The sequence below is a fragment of the Xyrauchen texanus genome, chromosome 4 (assembly GCF_025860055.1).
Source record: "Xyrauchen texanus isolate HMW12.3.18 chromosome 4, RBS_HiC_50CHRs, whole genome shotgun sequence".
Classification (NCBI taxonomy): domain Eukaryota; kingdom Metazoa; phylum Chordata; class Actinopteri; order Cypriniformes; family Catostomidae; genus Xyrauchen; species Xyrauchen texanus.
The window spans coordinates 14,567,937-14,587,806 of NC_068279.1; the positions used below are offsets into that span (position 1 = coordinate 14,567,937).

At 39.3% G+C, this 19,870-nt stretch overlaps 1 protein-coding gene across 2 annotated transcripts in view; it reads right to left on the reverse strand.

Annotated features, from left to right (window-relative positions):
* Positions 1-238: 238 nt before the first annotated feature.
* The window catches only part of LOC127643131 (connector enhancer of kinase suppressor of ras 2-like), a 62,559-nt gene continuing 42,927 nt past the window's right edge, over positions 239-19,870 (reverse strand). Inside the window, exons 10-24 of one of the 2 annotated variants that reach the window (XR_007970459.1) lie at positions 18,748-18,878; positions 18,453-18,613; positions 17,887-17,967; positions 14,448-14,686; positions 13,871-13,905; positions 9,629-9,677; positions 9,023-9,071; positions 8,673-8,845; positions 8,242-8,315; positions 7,262-7,333; positions 7,104-7,174; positions 6,853-6,935; positions 4,075-4,776; positions 1,698-2,469; positions 239-1,485 (exon numbers count right to left, since the gene is read on the reverse strand). Coding sequence is in view for 1 of the 2 variants with exons in the window: in XM_052125713.1 (XP_051981673.1) it covers positions 2,248-2,469; positions 4,075-4,776; positions 6,853-6,935; positions 7,104-7,174; positions 7,262-7,333; positions 8,242-8,315; positions 8,673-8,845; positions 9,023-9,071; positions 9,629-9,677; positions 13,871-13,905; positions 14,448-14,686; positions 17,887-17,967; positions 18,453-18,613; positions 18,748-18,878 (2,142 nt within the window). In the remaining variant the exon portion in view is untranslated. Of the gene's footprint in view, positions 1,486-1,666; positions 2,470-4,074; positions 4,777-6,852; positions 6,936-7,103; positions 7,175-7,261; positions 7,334-8,241; positions 8,316-8,672; positions 8,846-9,022; positions 9,072-9,628; positions 9,678-13,870; positions 13,906-14,447; positions 14,687-17,886; positions 17,968-18,452; positions 18,614-18,747; positions 18,879-19,870 lie in introns of those variants that run through there. The other variant, XM_052125713.1, reaches the window with a different exon arrangement.

Sequence of the window (19,870 nt, forward strand, 5' to 3'; positions counted from 1 at the left end):
ATATATATATATTTATTTATTTATTTATTTATATATGTATTTATATTTCTGAAAGCAAAGAGGGTTAGCGTTGAATAATACTGTGAATAAATAACAGGCTCTTCCTGGTGTTTAGCATACAGAAGGGGAATTTTTGAAAGAGAACCTTGAAAAAAGAGCAATATGTTCTGTCTCAATGTTGCAGTGCAACTTACACCTTATACAGCATAGCCGTGTGGGAGAGAGAGGGGGGCATGCCCTTAAAACCACAGTGAAACCCTGATGGCCTGGATAACACGCACACATGCAACACACACACATACTCACACACCATGGAATTAATGTACACAGCTAACAAACATTCAACATAAACAAAATAATCAAAACAGTAACTTTAGTGGGCAGATGTGTTTCCGAAAGTCGCTTTGGTAAGAAATCATCGACTAAGGACATGAAACCATTGTGTTTGGGTAGTGAGTGTGTGTGTCTGACTATTCCAATGAGATATACAATAAACAAGCCATTGAATGATTACATTCTATTCAATTAAAATACATCCCACAAGATTATAAAAAAGTGACAATCAAACAATTGTAACATTGAGCTCATATGCAGGGCTGTGCGAAAACAAATGTCTCAATGACATTTTAATGGGGACAAATGAAAATACACACACAAAACATTGAGCAAGGGGATGTTTGGCACTCCACAGCCAGGAATTAATCAATTGATTTGTTGATTTATTTGGGCATCTCAAATTCTCTGCCACTTGCTTTGTAATTCTGGAATCCTGGGCCACTGATCTCTAGAATTGTAAATGGGATAACAAAACTATAGTTTTTGGCTCATGGAGTTTGTCTAAGAGATGCATACATCAGAAAACTAAAAACTAGCAACCTGAATGAAGCCCATAGCTTAGAGGTAATGACCAGCAAAGACCCGGAAACAAGCAAAAACAGTCATAACATCAGAGAAGCAAAGCTTTTCATCTTTTGTTGTCCTTTTTTGTTTGTTTGTTTTTTTTTTTGTAGAAAAAAATAGAGAGTAGAAAGTTTCTGCATTTGCAGAGTCAAAAGATTGCATTCACAAGTACAATTCACAGTTTTAAACAGAGGATGCAGCTATGCAAATAATATGTTCTTATATACAGACTGTTCTCTGGCCTGATAGCATATAGTATTATTTTTTAAACCATGCATGAGATTTTTAGCTATAATATAATTATTCTAATGAAGCCGTAATAAACACTTTACTACCTGCCAGTAGTTCAACTTTTCTTATATCTAAACTCGTATGTCATAAAACTCTCAAAGAATCTGTCTCACTCGCTTTCTGTCTATCACTCATCTCTAATACACACATACTCACAAGTACACACATGCACACATACACATTCACTTTCCAACACTCTTGCTTGCTTTGAGAGTTGTATAGAGTAACACAGTAGGGCGGTGTTGCTTGGTAACAGAGTGAAGCCTGTTGCCCATGGCTACATGAGTGCTCTTCCTGCAGCATTCCGAGGGAAGGAAAATAAAAAATAAAAATCTAATAAATGAATGAACATAATCTTCAGAAGATACTACTGTATATATATCTATATATATATATATATATATATATATATATATATATATATATATATATATATATATATATATATATATATAAGATTTCCTTTACTCAATCAGAGACAAAAATAATAGATTATTTTTATATACCATTCTATTCTGTTCAACTGGTTGTCAATTCATCTGAAAATATGATTCTTCAGGCATGCACTAGGGCACCTCAGGGGGCCTTTCTTCCAAACGTCCCAAATTGTGCCCATGATGAAACATATTGTACAGATTCTGCAATGAGCCGTATATGTGCAGCTAACACTTTTCTCTCTGCTGTGACACTTCCATGGTGTGTCTGAGGAGCAGTTTATGAGTCATCTCTCAGTGTCAAGTCAGCACAAATGACCGCAGGACAGTGACGAACCTACGGTCTTAGTTTTGGAGGCTGGGTCAGTTCTTTGAGATTCGTCTTACAGTGTATTGGTTCAATCTGATGTCACTCATGATCAGGAGGAGGGCAGTATCAGATCCTCCATTGAGGGAAAGTGAGGACAGTCTACATACACAGTGTTTTTCATAGAGTGTATGTGTGTGTAAATGTTAAAATGTGTATGTGAGTTTGCAACACACAATTCAAGTTATTTGTTATATCTTCATGTCTGTATATTAGCATGTGATTTTTAGTTCAATGTGTGCATGACAGTGTGTTTCACACATGCGTTTCTATGAAAGAGTGAGTGTGCATCATCAGCGATGGTGAGAGAGGTGAAAGTTCATTGGAATCACTGGCCGGTTCCAGAGGGGCGGAGCTAAACTCACAGATATCCAGGAAGAGCTCGTGGTTACGTTGCTTCCATTCACGGAACTTCCGTGAGGTCAAACAAGGTTCATCCAGCACCTGGCTGATTATCGCCAAGTCACCCTCCTTTGCCTAGGGGTCAAGAGTGAGAGAAAGATTTATGTAATTAAAAAAGAACAAGGAAGATAGTGTGATCAAAATTTACTCTAGAGCTGTGTGCCAAATCGCATACTTCTGAACAATTCTGTTCCATATGGTAGTGTACGCTGTTGACAGTCAATTAATCCACTCTTGGAAAAAGAGAATTAACAACTTTAAATCCTTCATTTTTGTGTTTCCTAAAGACATTACACCATGTTGAACAAGTCATATGACATTAGGATAAACTGTTCCTTTCTGAAATTAGTTTTTCAGATGGGTAACGTAGCTGACAATGATTTCTCAGGCAAACATAAAATGAGGTATATCACAATAAAAACGTAGTATTTTTTAGTGAATAAAATGTCTTGATAATCTAATCTATATAAAGGCTAAAGTATGAAAATAATTTATGGTTGTGGTCATTTTCATGCATATTTGCAAAGTAGAGTGACCAACTCTGCAAAATTGGACTGCTGAATACCAGGGTTATATGTCATACATACTTTCTTTTTGAACAGAAGAGATGGCTTTTCCAACAAATTATGTGATTTGGAAAAATACAATTATGTACTAAGAAAATAAGCATTGGCGTTTTATACTGCATTAAATATATATTTATCCCACAGACATGAAATGTTCCTGCAATTATATAATGACCCAATATATCTTCATTTGAATTAACGGAGTGTGGAATGTTGGACACTTCATGCACTTAGCGGTCGCGGTTTGCCCCACTTAGCTAAAGGGCCGTGTTTACCTGGCCGCGATGCTGGCATGATAAAAAATTGCCATAATGGTGATTTCTTTGAAGACAGCACCTTGCAAATGTGCGCTGAATGCTTTACCATCAACCCACGCTGTGTGAATATGTGCATTGTTTGAGATATAAACATTGATCTGAAGTTGGCTAGCGTGTTAAAGCAAGCAGCAACACATCTCTTACATTTGTAACATCACTTCCATCAATTGAAAATCTGTAAATGCTTCAGTGTAGTAAAAAAACATTATGTTGATATGGTGTGAGTGTTCCATTTGAGATGATACTACACTTAGCAAATTCATACACTAGATTGCATTGTGCCTAGTACAAAGTGTACCTGCAGAGAGTATAGTCTGGTCTAGTTTTCATCATTTGGGACACCTTAGATCCTAAATTATTATTTTTTTGTACAAAAATACAAGACAGCATCAGATTGGCTGACTCATTTGAAATGTGAAATTCTCTGATTTCTCTGAATTCTCTGTCACTGAAACATTATTTATTATCATAAATAAAGGCTGGGATAAATCTGCTTTATGGAGCTTAACAGGTGATAACAAAGACCAGTTGGCAATAAAAAAACAATGACTTTTAATACCAAGCATGGTATTAGCAATGAACTGAATGAACACACAAGTGGTAATCCTGCTAGCTCTGCTGGTACACCGTATGTCACCTTATTAATATTAATGAGTCAAGTTGGAAATGTTTATAATGTACACATTAAATGTAAAATGGTTAAATATACTGTATCCTCAAGATTTGTTTACAGAAGTCCTCTAGATTAATTATCTGGATTTGATCTTTGATCTGTATTACTTTATGTGTTTGCATACCTTCAGTGTGGAGCGGAGAACCCGGATGCGGTGCAGTCGTTCATTGGTGGTAGGGTCATTACTGCGTTTGATGAAGGAGCGTCTGAACTCTTGTTTGGTGGATGGTCTTTGCTGGCCGAAAGCGGAGAGGCTGGCCTGCTCCAGCGATCGGTATAACTCCTGCAGACCATCCGTGTCATCGGCCACTTTTTCTTCAATCTCAGGTCTCCTGCTGCTGGGTTTCCGCACCTCCTTTTCCACCTCCTCTTCCTCCTCTTCATCATGGAGATGAGTTCTTGGCCTTAGAGTGCCATGTGTGTGCACATGTGCATGTGAGTGAGAGCTGCGGTGTGAGTGTCCCCCGTGTGACTCGCGGTGGCGTGGGAGGCTCTGGCTGCGCTGTTTGTGGGTGTGATGGCGGGGACGGGACTCCTCACTGTCAGTCAACGGAAATGGTCCGTCACGTTCCAGAGGAAAGCGGCGCTGGGCAGGGAGTGTGGCCTGCCGGTGCTGGTCATGTGAAAGCAGAACAGGTGCCTCCTCTTCCGCTGTCTGCAGGTAGTGTAGGCCAGTGCTGGTCAGGGGAGTTTCAATTAGGTCCTGCCACGAGCGACGCTCTCGATGAGAGGATCGGCAAGAAGAATGTGACTCCTCAGCAGAGGAATGCGAAAATGTGGAGCCGCTGGAGAAATGACGCTCAGGAAACGGACTAGTCGAAGGCGCCTGAGGACAACAGAATAACTGATTATAATCTAAGTCTATTGTCAGTGAGAAAGCTACAGTAGAAGTACAAGATTATAGTAAGAAACAGAATGCAGGTACGCAATCAATGTATTCTGAAATGAATCAGAGTGCAACATATCCCTAATGGAAACTCCAGCTTAAGCTGGTAGCTGGTTTCTAGCTGGCCCAAGCTGGTCATTAGCTGGTTCAAGCTGGGAGACCAGCTTAGACAAGCTACCAGCTTGTCATACCAGCTCAAGGTGATCAAGCTGGTTTTTGGAAGATGGTAGCTGTTCAACCAGCTCATGACCAGCTTGGACCTTCTTAGTACCAGCTTGGACCAGCTGCTATGTTCCAAAACACATCTACCAGCTTTAGCTGGATTTTCCAGCAGGGATATACTGTTGGTTTCTAAGAAAACATACCTCATGTAAGTAGATACGAGCACTCAGTCAACACAGGTCTGGCTGAACGTGCTTAAAGGCATAATACGAATTACACACCGATATTTGGGGGGGTCTCCCTTTTTTTAACGTTGACTTAGAGGGGGTTGAGGCGGGAGGCCTTGAGATGCGGAGTTACAGGGCTTAAAGCGTTTGCCGAGGCAGAGTTACAACGAACAGGAATGGATCTGCTCAGATCTTGTTTAGCTCAGATTGCAGTCAGGTTAATCGCAAAATAGCTTTCCTCTGTCTTCGGTTCCTTCCAGGGGTGGTCTACGGTTCCTTCCGGAAACCCCCGTAATTCGCACCCTACTTAAAGGAATAGTTCATCCAAAAGTGAAAATTCTCTCATCATTTACTCACCCTCATGCCATCCCAGATGTGTATGTCTTTACTTCTAATGCTGAACACAAACAAAGATTTACAGAATAATATTTCAGCTCTGTTGGTCCTCACAACGCAAGTGAATAGGTACCACGTTTTTTAAGCTCCAAAAGCTCATAAATGTAGCATAAATGTAATGCATATGACTCCAGTGTTTTCATCCATATCTTCAGAAGCGATATTCATGTGGGTGAGAAACAGATCAATATATAAGTCCTTTTTTTACTAACAATCTCCACTTTAACTTTCAAATTTTTCTTCTTTTGTTTTTATTCTTCATGCATATCGCCACTTTCTGGGCAGGGAGGAGAATTTAAAGTAAAAAAGGGCTTAAATATTAAGTTTCTCACCCACAATTCTATCACTTCTGAAGATATGGATTTAACCACTGGAGTCTTATGGATTACTTTTATGCTGCCTTCGTGTGCTTTTTAAGCTTCAAAATATTGGTACATGTTCACTTGCATTGTGAGGACCTACAGAGCTGATATATTCTTCTAAAAATCTTAATTTGTGTTCAGCAGAAGAAAGAAAGTCTTACACATCTGGGATGGCATGAAGGTGATTAAATAGTGAGAGAAATTTAATTTATGGGGTGAACTAAAAAATCCTTTAACAAATGTCTTGCATTACTGTGGCGGTACCCTTCAAAAGTTTAAACTGGATATTATTATTCAGGTAAGCTGCTATTCTTTGACTTTATCTGACTTGCTCAAGAATATTCTCTTCAATCTGACAGTAGTTGACTTGAAAGAGAAAACATATTTTGGAATTTTTGAAACTGAGCTTGCGTTACTAGAAACGTCTGCATTTACATACTTGCATAGAGTATATTGTGGCCTTAAGTGTTGCTGCAAGTGACACTGTATTAGACATTTGTGTAAACATCTTCTATTGTCAGTTTTCTCTTTCAGGTCAACTACTTTCATGGCAAAGCAAAAGTTAAGTTAACTGAATATCATATTCTAAACTGTCAACATGTTTAAAGCTGGCTACCTGATTAATAAAACATCCAGACAATTGAAGGTAACTCTGTTATCATCGGAATACAGTGGTTTGGTACCACCACAGTAACACAAGAACACATATAAGTATGTACAGAATGAACAGAACTGCTTTCTTGCAATGCTTTAGTCAAGCATTCAGATTCTGACCTAAGAGACAGTTCTTACCTGAATATAGGCATATGTGCTTCTATATACAATACATGTGTGTTTGAGTGTGTTTACGTGTATGTGTTTGTACTAACAGAGGGGTTGTGGTGGTACGTGGCTTCCTGTTTGAGAGTCATGGACCCATCCACCTCATCCTGGTCACTCTCACTCCAGTAATCTGAACAATGACATCAGAATCACATATACTGCACATGACAAAAGCATTACAAGACTAGGCCTTTCATTTAAGCTTAAACATCAGAATTAATGGAATGATGTATAAAACTAGAGTCTGTGACATCACAGAATTTTGGCCTTATAATATAATCACAAAATGCAAGCTCACCTTCATCTGGACGTGGTATTGGATCATCAGGTGTGTATCCAATCGCAGCCAGTCCTAACCGATTCATCCACCTGAAACAGGCAATGTAGACATCAGAGGAAATAGAAGGGTGAGGCAGCTTGGGGGATTGAAGAGTAAAGGGCTCTGAAACCACATACCTGTTCATCTCTTCCAAATGATCAGTAGCAAAAAAGAAACTTTTAATTTTGGGATGACATGCTTTGAAGGCACTGAAGCCAAAACAGAAAGAGAAAAAAGAGACAAGCATTTAGACACAAGTAACTAGTATACACTATGTGTGTGTGTGTGTGTGTGTGTGTGTGTGTGTGTGTGTGTGTGTGAGCGTGTATTTATCACTTTGTGGGGACCAAATGTCCACATAAGGATAGTAAAACCCGAAATTTTTTACCTTGTGGGGACATTTTGTCGGTCCCCATGAGGAAAACAGCTTATAAATCATACTAAATTATGTTTTTTGAAAATGTAAAAATGCAGAAAGTTTTCTGTGAGGGTTAGGTTTAGGGGTAGGGTTAGGTTTAGGGGATAGAATATAAAGTTTGTACAGTATAAAAACCATTATGTCTATGGAAAGTCCCCATAAAACATGGAAACACAACATGTGTGTGTGTGTGTGTGTGTGTGTGTGTGAGCGTGTATTTATCACTTTGTGGGGACCAAATGTCCCCATAAGGATAGTAAAACCCGAAATGTTTGACCTTGTGGGGACATTTTGTCGGTCCCCATGAGGAAAACAGCTTATAAATCATACTAAATTATGTTTTTTGAAAATGTAAAAATGCAGAAAGTTTTCTGTGAGGGTTAGGTTTAGGGGTAGAGTTAAGTTTAGGGGATAGAATATAAAGTTTGTACAGTATAAAAACCATTATGTCTATGGAATGTCCCCATAAAACATGGAAACACTACTGTGTGTGTGTGTGTGTGTGTGTGTGTGTGTGTGTGTGTGTGTGTGTGTGTGTGTGTGTGTGTGTGTGTGTGTGTGTGTGTGTGTGTGTGTGTTAAACAGAGTTCAGCCATTCTGTGGTGACCCAGTTTCCTCTAGCCAATTGGTTTCAAACACAGACGCACCCAAACCCAGTACAATAGAGTAAGAGTGATTATTGTTGTCTTTAACACTCACTGTTTCCTCCTGCACTCAATTGCTCTGTCTATCCGAAATTCTGGCAGACTGATGAAGCCCTCTGCTTTCTCATCCTGAGAAAAACATAAAAGAAAACAGAAGAAATCATTTCTGCGTCACAAATATGGTACAACTACAGCACTTACATGACAACAGCATAGATCTCTAAATCTAGGAAAATAGGAATGACTTGGCTACCAGTGTTAGACTGTGGATACTGACTTGAGACAAATGCTGATAAATTATAGTTGTGTTGTGTAGAGGAAACAATGATCGGTAATAATTTGATGAAATAACTGATTGGCTGTTCAACTTGGTTCCAGAAACATTACTCTAGAAATGAGATCTGTATTAAAGTGAAATACAACACACTGAAACATACAAAAAAAAAAACAAGTACTGTAAAAGAGTGAGTACATTTGTTTCCTTACATTTTGGTTGGTGTACCAGTACAGGTTGGAGTCTTTGAGAACGAACCAGTACTTCTTCCATTTCTGTGTGAAGTAGCCAGTGGCGTCTTTCTTTTTCCATAACCAGCCTTCACAGTCGCCATGACCCAAATCTTTGCATGCAATACGCCTCCTGCTGGCACTACTTAGGGAGCCTACACACACACACACACACGCACACACACAAAGAATATAATGGCAACCACATACAACAGAATAATACAAATCAATGATAAGGCTGACAATCATAACGCAATGTTACAAAACACAACTCAGATGATTGTGCTCAAAGTAAAACCAGAGGCTTTTGTGAGCACATCTCGCCCTCGTACCTTTGCTTTTTTTCTTGGGCTTGGTCCTCAGAGAGGCATAGTGCATGGACTAGAAATTGGAGAGGAAACAGACATGAGGAACAAAGCTAAAAAGGATTCAAAGGCTCCAAATCAGGATATTCTCATTAAACCTTGAACCACGGCAATGGAGATTTCTACTTAAAAATCATGATTAAATTCTATTTTAAAACTTTAACACAATGGACATACAAATTCTTTCACATAAAGAATGCAAAGAATTTAAGGTGTGATGACAATTTAATTAAAAACATTAAACTAGAAACAATATCTGAATGTAAAAACAACATGCTAACCTGGATATTATCATGAAAGAAAAAAAAACTGGTGTTCATCAACTTATTTCTCACTACTGCAGTGCTTTTTTGTTGCCATATTGTGAATAAAAACGTATTCTCCCATGATGATGCATCAGCAAGAGTCACAGTTCAAAGATACTCTCCTCGCTTCATTTTTAAGGTTGTGGTTGCATCTATAATTTATATTGCCAACACTATGTATTCTCAGTACATACATTTTCATACTCATTACTTGTATTCTCATCACACTACTGATATTTGTGCCAACATATGTGTGAAAGTGGTTTACCTTCCTCATTGATGCCCCTGCTTGTCGGTCAAGTCCTGAACTACCATACCTGCAGAGAGAGAAAGAAAGAGTGAGACAGACAGAAGGAGAGTAGTTCAATTTTCAATCATATTTTAATATTGTGGCTATTAAAATACAATAGGTATTGACAAATAACATAATTAAGAATAATAAATAAATTAATAATAATACAAACTTTATATTATTTTAAATTCGTTTTTGGTTCTGTAAAGATTAAGTCAAGCAAAGCCACAGGAAGTTGACAGGATTTCTCAGGTTGACATCATAGCTGATTCTAACTGATAGAGTCCTAGCACTGCTGCTCGTTCTCACAAACAAACCTCAACCACATACACATCCTCATATACTGTATACACATAGACAACTCTAGATACATAACTGAACCTTAGCCCCTCTGATGAAGCTGCTTTATTTGATTCTTTGTATATGTCGTAACAGCAAATGAACAGAGATCCTTCCATCTTTAGTTAAAGACGTTCCACAGCACTGAACTCTCACAGAGAACTAAACCTCTCTTACAGTGTCAGTTACAGTGGTAAGAAAACCTTCTTAAGACTTCAGCCAAGGAATTTCCGTTCCTCATTTGAAAACAAATGGCAGTTTATTAGGACAGGTGACTGTCTTGTGCCCAAATAAAGATATGACTAGTATCCTGTTTGTCTGAAAACTGAACAACATCAAATGTTTCCATCCAGAGACAGTCTTTAAAACCATCTCTAACTCTCAGACAGGATTTTTAAATCATACATTTCAAAAGGGTCATATTATAAGCAATCAAAATATCAAAATATAGTTAATTGTAAAAAATAGTTAATAGTTAATAGTTAATTGTAAGTTGTGTCGATGTAGTGGCACTAGGTGTCTCTCTTGAGAGCCTCGGTTACCTCTTTGAGAAAAGGCCAATGAGAATTTCATGCCCCTCCCCCGGACATATGGGCATAAAAGGAGGGAAGCCTTAGGTTAGGTTTTGAGCTTAGGAGCCGAGTGTAAGGTCCCGGCAATTTCAGCGACTAGTATAGTGTTGTGGCAAGAGGGACACAATGTCTCATTCACTTAATCAGGGAACGGAGGTTACGACAATAACCGAGACGTTCCCCTTCTGTCACTCACTCAACGTTGTGTCAATGTAGTGACACTAGGGGTTCCTATCTAAAAACGCCACAATACTGAACCATGTTAAGTGGACTGCTGATGCAGGTACAAGCAAGCTACTGGGTGCAAATATAGCAGGTGCATCAGACTGCATGTAACTTTCCCCAATACTCCAAAAGACGTCATGTAGTTCCCCACATTACTGAGGGGGGGAAGATACGTTACTAGCATGGGAGACGGCCTCGCTAGCCGCAGCCTTATCTGTTTTCTCTTCATAGAGTGTTAGATGCGGCTGGGGCCATCTAATGCTATAAAACGCATCGGTGAAGGCATTCTTTTCCTATCCAATTCTTACAGGGGGAAAAGACCCCACGGAGACCACATAAGGGGAGGTTAACATGTTGCAAAATACATCAGGATTCAGATTACCCAGGTGTAGATCTTTTAATGCCTTGGCATGGTGGAATTGCAGGAGGGCAATGGCTTGCAGGGTGGAGGTGGCCTGTCCAGCGGCGCTGTAGGCCTTGGTCGCCAGAGACGACGTCAACCTACAGGCCTTGGAGGGGAGTGCCGGTCGATCCTGCCAGGTGGTGGCGTTTTGCGGGCACAGGTGCACCGCAACCGCCTTATCCACCTGGGGAGCTCTGTGTACCCGAGGACTGTCGGCACATCCGAAGGTGCTAGCCCAGTCGAGTCCTCATCGCCGGAGTCCGCCAAGATGCTCTCCGATGCAGGGGCGAAACTCTCATCCAGCTCGGGGGCTCCGAAAGGGACATCAAACTGGCTGTAAGGCGAGCCGGTATCATCTCGGGTCTGGACGGGGGCAGACGATCATGCTGGGGAACAGGTGGTCTGCGGGGATTTACCCGGCGAATCCGCACCGATTAAATTATCAGATTTGCCTCTAGCGCCAGCCGCGTCGGCCCTATACCCGTGGGTAGATGCTACGCAGGGGGTGGCTGACCGCAACGTTGACATGATCATGTTCTCGCAGTGAGAACATGAACTATCCACAAACGCTGCCTTGGTGTGATATCTTTTAGAGAAATATACTCTTTTTAGAGGGCTGTCGAAGCGCCCAGGGGCGTAGTCTGCACTGGTGTGCAGAAGAAGAGTAAAGCCGCTGAAATGTGCCGTATCTCCAACAGCGTATGCTCTTTAGAGGTGAGTGGAACAGCAGTAGGTTTTACTCAGCTCGCTGAAATAGAAGAAAGAAGACAAAAAAATCTGTCTGAACAGACACACGCTTGCCTCCTTTTATACCCGTATGGAGGGGCATGCAAATTCTGTTCGTCAATTCTCATCAGCCTTTTCTCAAAGATAAGAGGTAACCGAGGCTCTCAAGAGAGACCCCTAGTGTCACTACATCGACACAACGTCAAGTGAGTGACAGGGGGAACATAACGTTACTTTCAAAACTGAAGACTTGTTCCTCAGATCAAAAGGATTATGGATACCAAGATCTAAATACATCTTGTTTTGAAATCCTTCGATTTCTGACATCAGGAACCAAAAACTTTACACATTTACACATGAATGATGCCAGTGTCGGGTCACAGTGAGGTAATAGCAGGAGGTAGGATAGATACTTTTTATCCTAACACTACAACACTACTTACAACTAATGATACAGGTAAATTGTAGGGAAATCTGCCAAACTTTTTACTTTTTCTTGTACTTTTCTGGCTGTTTTTAGCACATGCTAAACATATCTTTCTAAAGGATACCAACATTAAGAAAAAGTGGCTAAAGTTTTTTTTTAAGGTCTGTAATCATTTCAGTCTGAGTAGTTCAAGCGACACATTTCAACGCAGATTGTTTTGTGAATTTGTCAAAATGTAATGCAGCTTATGTGTGAGTGCTGTTTCTCACTTAAAGGGTTAGTTCACCCAAAAATGAAAATTCTCTCAACATTTACTCACCCTCAACCCAACCCAGGTGTGCATGACTTTATTTTTTTAGCAAATCACATTTGAAGAAAAACTGAAAAATATCTCATCTTAATAGTCCCTTAAAATGCAAATGGCTTTGATTAGACCTTTTAAGCTCCAAAAATCACAGAGAGTCAGCATAAGTGTCATCCATAAGACTCTTAATTATTGTCTTCTAAAGTGAAATGATCGCTTTTGGTGCAAAAATAAATATTTAAGTATTTTTTAACTATAAACCATCTATTCAAGTTAGCAGCCGTATCAACACAGTCTCTCATGTTACGTATTCATGATGGCATGTTACGAACGTAATCTCTCGTTTTTCTCTCAGTTGAGACATCCAAGATAAGTACACAAACACACCATTGAGAAAATCATACAGATACAAATTCAGATCTAAACCAAAACCAATGAAGCTTCTGTACAGCGTTCCTACTGCACGCTGCTCTTCCAGGTGTGTCGCACGTACCTCAGTTATTGCGTGAACATGTCAATGTGATTACATGTATTACGATGATTTATAGTTAAAAAGTAATTAAATGTTGATCTTTTTCGCACCAAAAATTATCGTACCGCTTTAGAAGACATCAATTTAACCACTGGAGTCATATGGACGACGCTTATGATGACTGTCTGTTCTTTTTGGAGCTTCAAATATCTGATCACTATTCACTTGCATTTTAAGAAACTACTGAGCTGAGATAATTTTCTATTTTTCTCCAAATGTGTTATGCTGAAGAAAGGAAGTCATACACACCTGGGACATCATGAGTGTAAATGATTGTGACGAGGAGGAGGGCGGGGCCCCCAATCGGGCTAATCAGCCGAGGAGAGGGATAAATGCAGCTGGATGGGGCAGTTCGAGAGAGAGAGTGCATTTGTGTTTGTGTCTTTTTGTTTAAATTAAATATTACTTTAACTGTTCAGCCTGTTCCCGCCTCCTCCTTGCCCATCTCTATACTGTTACAATGATGAGAGAATTTAAATCTTTGGGTGAACTATCCCTTTAACATGCAAAGTGATGTTTAGTCTTAAAGGCAAAGCAACAAACAACAGCCTGTTTAATTAATAGGGTCAGGGAAAAGATGGAACATCTTTATATCACTATGACTATATTACTACAAATATATTATCTATAAAAAAAAATTTGGCACAAAAATGAATTAAACCATTTAAAGAAGGTATAGCGGTAACTCACCTATCAGCATCTGCTCTGAGTGTGTCTGCAGTTCTCTGGGGCAATGAAAAGAATGGCAGAGAGAGACAGACAGAGAATTTACATTTCCTGTTCTGTGTTATAAAATGAAACTACTGTGGCAGAGAACTGTGTGCGAGTCTGCTTGCATTTGTGTCTGACAATGCACACGTGAAAATATTGCGCAAATGTGTGTCATCAGAGCAGTGACATCAACGTCTGCTTATTCAACATTAAAAAATTTTCACTTATCAGATGATTTTATCCAAAGTGAATAATGGTATATTTAAGCTATGCATGGAAATCGAAATCGAAATCATCTTCATGGTTTTGAGCACCGTGATCTACCAGTTAAGCTACAGTAACATGTGAGGGCGACTGTTGTTCAAACACATAAGTGTCAGTGATTTTAAGAAATACCTCTGATTTTGCTCTTATTCAAGACCATGCATTTTGATCCTTTGGCTTTTGATTACAAAAATAATGTTGACCCACATCAAACCATCCATAACTGTGCTTGTGCTCGGTAGGATATCTGTCCTATTGCCGCAATTCTGATCAGATTCGACATATCACTCACATGGTAGTGTGGCATCGTGTTTGAGTCAGGCACAGGGAAGGGCAGCACCTCGGGGGGACCTGTGTCCAGACGCACTGGTGGGGCAAGCATAGAGGGACTGATGGGAAAACTAGTGCTGCTGGGATTTCGGCTCTTCTTCCTTGATCGCCTGCTTGTGTCACGATGGGAAAACTCTGCCTCTTCCTGGATGAGCAGAATTCTGTCATCACTGAGGAACCGCAAAAGGGAGGAGTCCGAATCTAATGGAGAAAGATAGTTGAATTTAGTTCTGGAAAGAAATATAGAAAACAAGCAGTGAGTCAGATTCTGAGGGAAAGAAAGCAAAAGGACTTTGAATGTAAAGACTGAGCGTATTCAGGGACAATTTAAGGAGGAGGAAAAAAAAGATAAATGAGAGAAATTCACCTGTTTTTTACTTTTTTTCTTTTCACATATGCATTAGCTGGACCAGCCTGAGAACCACCAATTTTAGCATGATTCAAACTAAAGAAGCAAAATGTGTTATTGTTGTCAGATTCTTTGCTGATTTGAAAAATGTTATTGAAACATAATCTTGACAAAAAGTTTTGGAGATTTCTGTATTTCCACATTCAAACAGATAGGAGCCTTACTTTTATGCCTATTGTCTACATAGAAAGTAGGTGTTGCTAAGATGGCCACCGAGTGAACTGACTTGCAAGCATGCCTCAACTCTTTATGACTCCAGCTGCCAGAGCTTCTGAAGAGAACTTCCTGTGTGTGTGTGTGTGTGTGTGTGTGTGTGTGTGTGTGTGTGTGTGTGTGTGTGTGTGTGTGTGTGGTTTCAGAGGTTTATTTCCCCATGTTTGCCTATTTATAAAAACTCAGCAAAAAAGAAACTTCCTCTCACTTTCACTTTCAACTGCTTTTATTTCAGCAAGCTTAACATATGTAAATATTTGTATGAACATAAAAAGATTAAATAACTAAGACATAAACTGAACAAGTTTCACAGACGTGTGACTAACAGAAATGGAATAATGTGTCCCTGAAGAAAGGGGTGGGTCACAGTCAGTACTACAGTGCATCTCCTCCTAATGGACTGCACAAGATTTGCCAGTTCTTGCTGAGAGATGTTGCCCCACACATCCACCAAGGCACTTGCAAGTTCCCAGACATTTCTGGGGGGAATGGCCCTAGTCCTCACCCTCCGATCCAACAGGTCACAGACGTGCTCAATGGGATTGAGATACGGGCTCTTCGCTGACCATGGAAGAACACTGACATTACTGTCTTGCAGGTAATCACACACAGAACGAGCAGTATGGCTGATGGCATTGTCATGCTGGAGGGTCATGTCAGGATGAGCCTGCAGGAAGGGTACCACATGAGGGAGGAGGATGTCTTCCCTGTAACGCACAGTGTTGAGTTTGTCTGCAACAACAACAAGCTCAGTCCGATTATGCTGTGGCACACCGCCCCAGACAATGACAAACCCACCATTTCCAAAACGAGCCCACTCCAGAGTACAGGCCTCGATGTAACGTTCATTCCTTCGACGATAAACACGAGTCCGACCATCACCCCTGGTGAGAAAAAACCATGACTTGTCAGTGAAGAGCACTTTTTGCCGGTCCTGTCTGGTCAAGCAAAGGTGGGTTTGTGCCCATAGGTGACGTTGTTGCCGGTTATGTCTTTTAAGGAAATGCCTTATAACAGGCCTACAAGCCTTCAGTCCAGCCACTCTCAGTATGAGCACTGATGGAGGGATTGTACATTCCTGGTATAACTCGGGCAGTTGTTGTTGACATCCTGTACCTGTCCTGCAGGTGTGATATTTGGTTGTACTGATCCTTTGCAGGTGTTGTTACACTTGGTCTGCCACTGCGAGGACGATCAGCTGTCCTTCCTGTCTCCCTGTAGTGCTGTCTTAGGCATCTCACAGTACGGACATTGCAATTTATTGCCCTGGCCACATCTGCAGTCCTCTTGCCTCCATGCAGCATGCCTAAGGTACGTTCACGCAGATGAGCATGGACCTGTGGCATCTTTCTTTTGGTGTTTTTCAGAAAGGTCTCTTTAGTGTCCTAAGTTTTTATAACTGTGACCTTAATTGCCTACCGTTTGTATGCTGTTAGTGTCTTAATGACCGTTCAACAGGTGCATGTTCATTAATTGTTTATGGTTCATTGAACAAGCATGGAAAACATTGTTTAAACCCTTTACAATAAAGATCTGTGAAGTTATTTGGATTTTTACAAAATTATCTTTAAAATACAGTGTCCTGAAAAAGGGACATTTCTTTTTACTGAGTTTATATGCCACAGCCACCTACGTGTTCTCTGTTCTACTCTTAGAGCTCTGTTTCCACACAAAAATAAAGCACCAAGAAACAAGTAATGAATTAGTCATTTTACTTATTGACAGTTATATCTTCACCTCTCACATCCCAGAAACCTTACTTCCAGAGAAATTGTAGCCACTGCAACTCTTTTATTAATAAAATACTTGCGATTTAGAGCACACTGACAAAACTCAGTAAAGATATTTGTCTCATGTCTGGGAGCGACAGCACGTCACAGTTCTTGTAGCACTATTTGTTTGCGCTCCTCCTTCCTTATGATTTTGCCGTGCGGATATATTAGATATTAAAACGTCAATAAACCTGCTCTTCAGCACAGTTCAAGTATGTATTTGACTTCTTTGCTCTACAAATGCTATGCAGGCTTTTTATTTATAAACACTGTTATTACAGGATGATCACATCAACATTTCAGATGCAATGATTGGTCTGCTGGTTGGAATGATGAAAAGGAAAGCATCTCTGCTATTATTGGTCATAATTTGCACAATTCATCCTGCATCGTCCGTACTGCAGACATGAATGACACCTAACATCATGCAGCTGATTGTAAAGAGATGTGCTTTTACTTTTCTGAGCAATCAGACTTTCAGTATTCACCAGGTGAAGATAAAAGGGGCTAAAAATTAACATAGACTCAAGCCACATGAGTGACATAGAGAATTGGGGTGGGCTCTGTTGACTTTAGGTTGCCTCTTAAAGGTTAAAGTAATGTACATAATTTTGTATGTTGACAAATGATCAACAAGCATGATATATATTTTTTGATCAGGGTATATTTGACAATCATTTTAACTGCCACATAGAAAAGGTACTTTGACATACCATAAAAACGTTTTTAGCCTAAATAAATACTCATCTCAAACACAAGCTATTAAAATGATGAGCACATCCTGAATATATGGTAACATAGCAAATATGGAGCTTCTATGTTAGCATCACATCACTGAGATTTGACCTCAAAATTCGCATAAAGATCAACATCTGACCATCTTTAAAGTGCAAGTTCTTAATGCCGTTTTTGGGAAAACTGCTTTCATTTCTCTTTACAGACTGAAAGACAAAATCCCTGTTGGGAGTCAATAATAAATAAATAAATCTTATAGGTAAATTTGTCACCTCTGCTTCCTCTTTTGTAAACTCCAGATTCTTGAGGTTCTGCCAGCCACTCAGTTCCCATTGAAACCTGCCGGGGGTCACCTACAGGGAGATGCCAACAACATCTGAGTGTGGTTGTGTGTTGTATTGGTGTGTTTTAGACAGAATCTATCAGTGGTTATTACTACACATAGTAGAACAATGTACTAAACTGGATGAGATTTGCAATCTTCTGTAATGCACTGCATCAATGTCCTGCTTTTAGAAATGGCAAACATCCAGAAATGCCACAAAATGTATATCATATAACATCATATAACATTGACTAGACACACAGCAATTAAAAAATGCATGGCAAAAAACATATTATTATTATTATTTCAAGTAAAGCATGCAGTATACAATTTATATGTAGACAGTATATTATGCATGTAAATTCAGCAGATAATAAATGACTAAGAAACAATACAATTTTGAAAAAAAGAAAAAAATTAAGTATAAAAGTATAAGATTTGAAATATAAGTAAGTACAGAAAGTAAAAAGTGTATAAAAAGCATCATGTTTATATGCATGTGTTTGTTCTTACTGTGAGTTGGGGTCCGGTCTCTGCGTCGCAGTCCCGTATTTCTTCCAGAATCCTCCTCCAGGAGAGGGAAATACTGCCCTCCGAGTACCTCCTGTTCAACATAATACCCCGGAGAATCAGAACCAAACACACCAAACCCACCCCGATCCAGATCCTCCTCTCTGGAAAAGAAACAGAGAATGGGAATGATTGTAAGAAAACAAAAAAGAAAATGCATAAAAAGTAAACCAACCTGCTGAAAGCAACCAAAAGTGTAGTTAATGTAGTTTATGTAAATACTTGTTCATGTAAATACCTGTGTCCATAGACAGGGGACAGTATAAAGACATCATGTCCTCCATGTGTGTCCACTCCAGGTGAGAGTCCCACTGACCCTAGCGTGCTGGGTGGAGTAGGTGAACCACTGCAAGGACTGGTGGACAGTGGCTGCCAATCAAAAACACACAAAACGGCATCTTGCTGTTAGACAAAGTGTAGAGATAATGAGGTTTCAGCATAAATGAAAAGAAATTTGAGACAAATTCTCAAGACATGCAAATTTCAGAACCGCTAATGTCCTCATGATGGGTTGTGCAAGTATTCAAATACATTACAATGACAGTCCACTGAAAATGCTTCCATTTTGCTTTTTACTTAAAATGTATTTCATTACAAAATAGAAAAGTAAATTTTTTTAAACTTTGATGTTGCCTTGATATAGATAGATAGATAGACAGACAGACAGACAGACAGACAGACAGACAGATAGATAGATAGATAGATAGATAGGAAGATTGATAGAGTGATAGAAAAGATAGAGTGATGAGTCATAGAAAGAGTGTCAGAGAGACAACATATTAATTCGTGTTTTTAGAGAAATCCAACAACATTAAATGGGGTTTATACTAAAAAAGAAAACAAACTTGTTTTCCCTTCAAATCATATCTTTTTGTCTTAATCATTAACAAAAAAAACAATTTTTAATCCAACATAATGATATTATAAGCACAGCAATTTGAGTGAAATGTTGAATAGAATAATCTACATAAATTTCAGAATTTCTAAGTACAGTATTTGGAATTTCCCTGAAATGGACTTCACAAGTTTGAGCAAAACCTGATGATCCATGTTATTCTCGCATGATTATTTTGTGTGCTTTTTAAAGAAAAGAAATCTGAACTTTTGTACAAAAGAAATACCTAGTAATTCATTTATTTGATTTGTGAAACAGAAATAGTGCAGAATCTGAAATAGCTATATTAATTTTATGTCATATTGTTTCTTTGTTTTAAAATTCCCAAGTTCTGTTTATTTCCAGGTTTAAATTAGAATTTGAATCCCAGCTGTCAATGTAGACTCAGACTTTATGTTAAGCATGTTATACTTCTACAATATGATATTCTATGACTTATGCTGCATGTTACATTGGAGGGCAGGAC